The 8277-nt window shown below is 38.9% G+C and overlaps 1 protein-coding gene across 1 annotated transcript in view; it reads left to right on the top strand.

The window, feature by feature from the left end:
- Nucleotides 1-1057: 1057 nt before the first annotated feature.
- Nucleotides 1058-8277, top strand: part of cds1 (CDP-diacylglycerol synthase (phosphatidate cytidylyltransferase) 1) — a gene marked incomplete at both ends in the record, with an annotated part of 32552 nt that continues 25332 nt past the window's right edge. Inside the window, one exon of the mRNA XM_079251196.1 lies at nt 1058-1126. Within this exon, the coding sequence (XP_079107322.1) occupies nt 1058-1126 (69 nt within the window). The remainder of the gene's footprint in view (nt 1127-8277) is intronic.

The following is an 8277-nucleotide window of genomic DNA, read 5'->3' as shown; positions in this document are numbered from 1 at the left end:
CAATTTTAATTTTGGATCCTCCTTGGTTCTAGCAATCATGACAACACTCTTAATAGGATTATATATGATGTCATACTGCTCGCCATAACTTGCACAGCACTTGAAGAAGCTGTTGTAAACCTGCACTGTAAGGAGACAGAATAAGCAAGTCATCTGCATACATTATATGATTAATAAGACAATTACCCATTTTGCATCCAGCAAAAATTCATTAAAGAAGGGGAAAAAAAGCTGCCTGTAAAATAAGCTGAAAGTGTTCATAAATAAAAAATTTATGAAATTATTTTCTGATTCTGGTTCAGTAGAAATATTTTTTGAAAAAGCAAACAAACAAGATAATTCATGACATATCACATCACCCATAAGCCAATATTTAGATGAACAATCCTTTAATGTTTCCGCTACAGTCAGGTGTCCCGTGTTCCTCTCAGTCAGACTTCTGCACCTGTTGACAGGTATTTTGTCCCACTGTTCATCAGAAAAGTGCTCTAATTTGCCCAGGATCAATTTGTTTGGTTTTTTTCTTTCTTCAACTCAATTAAATGAAAAAACAGTGTCTTATATTACTAAATTATATTTTTGCAAATTTTTAGTTCTTGTTCCTTTTCTAAGTCTCCAGTTATTTGAGTGACAAATTGTGTAATTGTGTAAACTCAGCCTTTTCTTGAATGAAAGGGGATGAATACATATGAGCACAACTGTATATATATATATATATATATATATATATATATATATAGCAAAACCAGCTTTTTTAGTTTGAAGTGACTACCGGAAGTGTTTAGTCCTCATTCTGTGCAACTTTTGGAGCGTAGAAGAAGAAGACTGCGGTGATAAACAAACACGCAGCGAGTCTGGTGGTTCCTGCGGCTCCTTGTTGGGACGCTCACAGCTACGGTCCACCTCCAGGACAGCTAATCTTCTCATGGATTACGTCTGATATAACTTGTTTTTTTTTTTTAAATATCCAGGAGCTTTAAGGGGAAACTGAAGGATTTTTACCCTCTTTCTGAGTCGATTTATGTGACTTTCACGTCCCGGCGGAGAAACGAGCAACATGACGGAGCTGAGGAAGCGAGGCGGGGGCGGAGGAGACCCTGACAGCACCGATAACATCAGCGACAAGGTAAATAACACCTCACAGAACAAAAAGGACACCGGTTTTATCCTGAGTCATCGGCCAGAAAACGAGTCATTCAGGTTGGTGTCGGGTTAGCTGGCGGAGCTACATGAGCTAGTCAGCTAGCCGCAGGTCCGAATAATCCTGCTGCAGCCTCAGCACGCGCACAGAAACCGGTCAGAGATGATAAACATCCTGCTGCAGCCTCAGTAAAGTCACAGAAACAGGTCTGAGATGATACAGTCTGCTCACAGAAACAGGTCTGAGATGATACAGTCTGCTCACAGAAACAGGTCTGAGATGATACAGTCTGCTCACAGAAACAGGTCTGAGATGATACAGTCTGCTCACAGAAACAGGTCTGAGATGAAGTCCAGTAAAGATAGAAAAATATTCACAGATTCAGCTTTTCCGAATTAATAACTCATCAACGTAACATTACTTCTACAAAACTGACAACACCGTAATCAGAGCAAGGTAGACTGCGAGCTATAATCAAATTTTCTTTAAAAAGATCCGTCCTCCGACCTACCAGACTTAAATGGGACTCAATGCAGAACCTGCTGCTGCTTAGGGACCGTTTGCAAAAGATATGAAAAAAAAAATAAAAAAATTCAATAACCACAATATGACTTGTTGTGTCACCAAACTCACAATACAAATAAAACATCTCATTTGGATCATACTACAACTCTTACTTTGGAAAAATATGCATAAATGTATTTTTTTGGGGCAAAGTAAGAGTTGTAGTATAATCTAGATGAGATGCTTTATTTACCCTGTGAGTTTAGTGACACTACAACAAGTCATATTGTAGTTATTAATAGATTTAGGCTTTTTTACATAAATAAAAAATAGTCAGAAATACATTTAAGAATATTTTTCCAAAGACTCTGAAATGAGTGTCGCCTCAACGCGCTCACAGAAACCGGTCTGAGATGAGACCCGAGGACGTGTGTTTGATCTGAGCTTCACCTGATTGTCTTCAAGTGCTTTCACCTCCGTTCTAGACGTAACAGGTAAAGATACACCTGGAAAAAGGATCTGGATGGTTATATTACAACCAGTTTATTTCAAGGGGCTGGAAGGTTATTTATAAATGTTTAGCAGAACCAAAGGTTGAAACTGGTTTAAAAACAAACACATTTTTCTCTTTATTTCAGTTCTATTAAATGCAATTTATTCTTTTAATTTCCATAATTGTTCTTATTCACATAACTGAATGACTTCTGATTACAGAGAAGTAATTTTAGCTCTCAGTCTAGTCAAATTAAGGGTTTAGGTTTTCTTACAACACATGAGCTTAAAACTTCAAGACTTTAATATCTAAAATTATATAGGTAACTATGAAATTTGATTGATTTTTTTCCCCCTTTTGTTAAAGCCATCATTTGATGTATCAGAACTGATGTTTTATTGTGAAGCCTTGGCGCTTCAGCATATTCCTTTTTATGTTGCTGACTGATAGTGAAACTATGATTTTCTTTTTGGTTTGATTTTGGTTTCTAAACTGAAATAAAAGCATTCTTTCATTCATTATACTGCAAAATACTGTAAATGACATAAATATGGATTGTCAAAGTTAAACATTATAAGAACGAAGAAACACTGAACCAGCATAATGAAAAATAACTTTTATTTTGGTCTTCCTTCCACTCCTTTTCATTTTTGTTCCTCGAGAATTACCGTATTTCTGTGTTTCTGGACATTTTGGTCGTCTTGTTGTCAGAAACATCGTTTTACATTTCATCCTGCTTCTCGTTGTCAGAGTCGACCTTTGCAGAGATAATGCTCAGATATTGTACCGTGATTAGAGGTTTATACAGCTGCATCTTTCCAAACGCCTGAAAATTGTTTTGTTTTTGTTTTTTTACAGGCAAGCCTGAAACATTTTTCATTTGTGCAGTGTGCCATCTTCTAAAACTAAAACTTGGGGTGCAGAAAAACACTCATTTCCTTATGGAGCTGCAGATGTGAAGCCGTATTTCCATTCTGGCCTTGTTTTGCTGAGAATTTCTGATTTTCGGAGTGAAGAATTGGTAGAAGCCTTTTGTCTCATTGTGACCACATGTTGAAGACCTTTTTATAATTAAAAGTTTGTTGGTTTTATAACCAAAACAATAATCGCAGCACTGCCGTGGGCATCTTGTGGTTTCAGGCAGAAGAAAAAATAAGAAAGATTTAATTTAAACCATTAAAATGTAGGCTAAAAATCAGCAACTTCACTAGAAGATTACATGACTTTTTTTCTTTCAGTTTAAGAAAAACAACTAAATATCATCTGAAAAGTGTTTTCTACATTATGAAAACTACTTTAAACTGCATTTATTATTGATTTGTCAGTATTTCAAGGTATTTATAAAGATGACATCAGATATTTGCCTTTGTTAGTTTATTATTGGAGCACTATCTGGTTCAGATATGATAGTAAACTGCATATCTTTGGATTTTGGACCGACTGACAAACTACTCACCTGGAAAAGCTTTTCCTAAAATAACCTTTAGAGATTATTCCATCCAATAACCAAGTTGAAGTGAAGACAGCAACGTTTTTATTCTCCTTTTGGGTTTTGTTGTTAACGGACATCTACAAGAAACAGCAGGTAAAATCAGTGTCTCAGACGCTGGTCGGGTTTTTACTCAACAACTGTTGAACTTTGCAGCTTGTAGTAAAATAAAAAAAACAGTCATAAATACTTGTTTAGGTTTTTCTTCATTTCTTTTGTCTGTTGCATCAAACACAACAACAAAATCTAGTGAAGTCGTCACCTGAAATTACAAATAAATACCTTTTAGCTCACTGTGGATGTTAACGTTAGCAGCTAACTAGCAGGGCTGTGACGATACGCTTTTGTCCCGATTCGATTACGATTTTTTTGGGTGCCGATTCCCACAATTCTTCGATGTTGCTGATTTTGTGGATTAAAAACAAAAAATATGTATAAAACCTTTTTTTTTTTGCTCGTCATTTTCCTTGATTTAACTGAGGAAAAATCAAGCCAGTATCCAGACCATCATTCTGCTGCTATAATACCCAAGAAGACAAGTTAAAAGATCAATAAAAACAATAAAAATGACTGAAATTTTTTAATGGATTATTTTTATTTGATTGAAAAAAAAAATCAATTTTTTTTAAAACAAAAAAATCTCTTTTAAAACTGTGAAGCAAAAAAATCCCAATTTTCGATTTTTCGATGGGATTTTCCCGCCCCTACCAACTAGCCAGTTAGCTTACTGGAACAACAGGCGTCCTTGTTTGTCAAAAAATGCTGACTTGCGTCCCGTTAAGCAGCTTGTGCATCGTCACCAAACTGCAGTGAAAGGGAAGTTCTACGTTACAGGTGCTTCTACCGGACCATGAAACGGGACAATAATCCCAACACGTCTGCAGCAGAATGACTGAAACACCTTGATTATCTTTCTTTTTTAATGACTCCAAACGTCAACCTGACGGCAGAAACAAAAGCTGCAAACCTCAACGGACTGAAGCAACGCTGGATTAAAGAAGACTGGACCACAGATAATGAGGAAAAATTACAGTGAAACTCTGTAACTTCTGAGCCGAACATGAGCCTAATGTTAGGAATAATGGAGGATTTTCTTCATTTTGCAGCGCCTGGCGCGTGTCAGCGCTCTGAGGAGGCTAACGTCTTCAGAAATCAGACATGCTGACATCACAGGAGCGGATCCGCCTCTCATGGGATCATGTGACCTGGAGCGCTTTGCTTTATGGCCCCCGTCTAAAGCACAGAGGGCTCTGCTTTCTGCTACTTGTCCTCCTCCTTCAGGCCAAATGTTGTGGAAGTAAGATGGTGAAAACGGTGTCTGAGGAGGCCAGACAGAGGAAGCAGGAAAGGGTTTGCTCCGGAGGAAAGACACCAGTCCACCTCGGATGAGCAGCAGAACGTTGCAGGAAACGTCTGCGTCTTTATTTGGCTGTTTAGTCGCAGCTCAACGTGGCGAGTTGAAGCTAATCGGCCAGAAACCAAAGCTAACCGACTTCCTAAACAGTTTGTGAAAAACAGGGGTGGATTATTTGTTTGTTTGTTTATTTACTCGTAATTTTGCAACAGCGTCATGTGACCTGTGAAAAGCCAGAGGCTTAGCGCCCCTAGTGGCGATAAGTTACATGGTTTCCCTTTAGCTCCATACAGGAAGGATTCCTGTCAGATGTTGCTTCTAAAGCTACGAATACACGTATCCGTCACTCTTTAGCTCAGTTTCTGCTCCATAAATAATGACTGTACAATGTTCATATCAGGTTGGAATTATCTAAGTTTAAGCCCTGAAACTGACCTGTTTTTTAACGATATCCTACGACGTAAAGTCCTAAAGAAAGTTAGCGTTGGTGTTTACACACCAGTGTGTCTCAGGGACATATAGAACAGTGTAACCTCAGTGGTATCGTTACTGATGACACTTATCTGTTAAACTGACGCGCATTAATCTGCTCCCATACTGGCATGTCAGTCCTGGAGGACATCTACGATAGTTTCTCACTCTTCATTTATTTTGCAATTCAAAGTTTTTAATCCTCACAAGCAAATGAAAGCTTGAACCTTCAGACTGTCGGCTTGTCGTTTCCATTCGGAGCCGGCCTCTCATGGTGATGACTCAGCCCAGAACAGGAGTGGTTTTTTTTAGAGGTTAAAGGATCACTTTGCTGCGTCACACCCTGCAGCAGCACCCAGACATAAAGATGTGTGTTTATAGACGGAAGGAACGTGTCTGATGCTGAAGCTGAGGCACATTTCTCTCCCATGCCATCAGCGGGTCTGCTGCGTCACTGTTGGCGACTGCTCCAGACTGGTCGGGATGGTTGACCTTGGTTGGCCAGCTGGTTGTCCCTGAAGTGGCAGCGGCGAGATAAGGACGTTTAATGCTTCACTGGTTTCGTCTTCAGTCTGCTTTGCTGCCTCATGGTGTGGCTCTGCAGTGAAGTTTTCATGTGGGAGTTGGATGCTAATTTCTTTTGGTTTGTTGTTTATTGATCAACCATTTGACATGTTGCTCCAGTAAAACGTTGCCTAGAAGTCAGAATATCATGTTATCCAAACATGCAGACATGTTGATTCAGGGCTCGGTGAGAAATGAACATTTTATTTTCATTTAGTCTGATCACAGTTTTTTAATACTGCTAGTTTTAAAGCTTCTGTACTGAAAGTAAAAGACTTAATGATCAAAATGTTTTTGGCAATAAACATAATTCAACCAAGCAACATTGATGAATAAATGTGTGTGTGTGCATGCATGTGAGTTGTGAGCGGTCACACCTGATAAACGGCTTTTCTGAAAGTCTCTATGTAGCTCAAACCAGAGATAAACTTGCTCCTGTTTAAATGCCGCTTGTACAGTACAGCGGTAGCAAAAGACGACACAGTTCACTGGAGTTTTGGTTGTGTGGCTGCACCGCTATCAAACTATTAGCAACTAAGATGCTAGTAGCAACGAAACTGCTAGTAGCGACTAAGATGCTTTTAGTAGCTAAACTGTTAGTAGCAACATAGATGCTTGGAGCGACTAAACTTATTAGCGACTAAACTTCTTGTAGCGACTAGGATACTAGTAAAAACTAAACTACTAGTATTAACTTTGATGCTTGTTGTGTCTAAGATGCTTGTAGCTAGTAAACTGCTAACTACAAGTCACCTTCTAGCTGCAACTATACTGCTATTAGCAACTAAGATGCTTTTAGTAGCTAAACTACTAGTAGCAACTTAGATGCTAATAGTGACTAAACTGCTAGTAGCAACTAAGATGCTCGTAGCAACTATACTGCTATTAGCAAATAAGATGCTATTAACAACTATACTGCTATTAGCGACTAACATGCTTGTAGTAGGTAAACTGTGGTAAGCAACTAAGGTGCTAGTAGCAACTACACTGCTATTAGCGACTAAACTGCTAGTGGTGACTAAGATGCTTGTAGCGCTAAATTGTTAGTAGCGACTAAGATGTTTGTAGCAACTAAACTGCTAGTAGCAACTTAGATGCTAATAGTGACTAAACTGCTAGTAGCAACTTAGATGCTAGTAACAACTATAATGCTATTAGCAAATAAGATGCTAATAGTGACTAAACTGCTAGTAGCAACCAAGATGCTAGTAACAACTATAATGCTATTAGCAAATAAGGTGCTAGTAACAACTATACTGCTATTAGCGACTAACCTGCTTGTTGTAGCTAAACTGCTAGTAGCGACAAAGATGCTTGTAGCGACTAAGATGCTAGTAGCAGCTAAACTGCTATTAGCGACGTTGGTGCTAGCTAAACTGCTATGTCTACTTTGGGCTGAACTCGCAGGCTGTGCTTGCATATTCTTTGCGTGAAATGTCTTTTGTTGTTTTCTTTTAATATTCATTAAAAGTATTTGTTGTTTTGATGGTTTTTGGAGGCACCAATCGTCGACGTACCTTCCATATTAGCTTTATTTGCCCCATTTATCTGCCCATAACCCAACCACGGCGCACATCTGACGTCTAGTAACGTTTCTTCTCATCACAGACCATAACGTCGGAGGATAACTCCAAGTCATATCAGACGAATCTGTTTAGTGGATCTCAGGTCTATGTTTAGACCTGAGATCAGATCTGCGATTACGCGTTGACGTTAATGAATCCTGCAAGTCAGTCGGATGATGATAGATTGAGCTTGTTCGGCTGCAACATGATGTTCTCCATATAGCACCAGGGCAGGAGAGAAACTCTGGCTGCTCCTAAACAGCCAAAGTTTTATGCGGTTTTCAGTTTGTTGAGGTGTTTTTGTGTTTTCTGTGGACGTATCGTCATGGAAACCAGATAAATAACATTAGAAGACTCTTCTGTTGTGACTTGATGCTGTTTAGAAAATGGGATGCTTGGTGTTGGCGGGCCTTGTTGAGTCCCAGTGTAATTCTAGGGAAGCATTAAGTTCTTATCATGGCTGCTGTTTGGCTATTTACATGTTATTTGACTGTTTGCAAACTGGTCTTCCTAGAAGAATCGTTCCTCTGCCTCCGTCTGACTCCACAGCTTTATTAAATGTTTTATTGGAAAATGAGTGTTGAAATCCAACGTTAAAGAGTGTGTGTGTGTGCGTGCGTGCGTGCGTGTGTGTGTGTGTACAGATCAGGCTGACAGAGTTGAAACAACAAAGGTTAAAGTCAGAAGTTGCTGTGC

The sequence above is a fragment of the Telmatherina bonti genome (genome assembly GCF_933228915.1).
Source record: "Telmatherina bonti genome assembly, chromosome: 13".
In the NCBI taxonomy this organism is placed as follows: domain Eukaryota; kingdom Metazoa; phylum Chordata; class Actinopteri; order Atheriniformes; family Telmatherinidae; genus Telmatherina; species Telmatherina bonti.
This window is presented reverse-complemented; position numbering and strand designations above follow the sequence as displayed.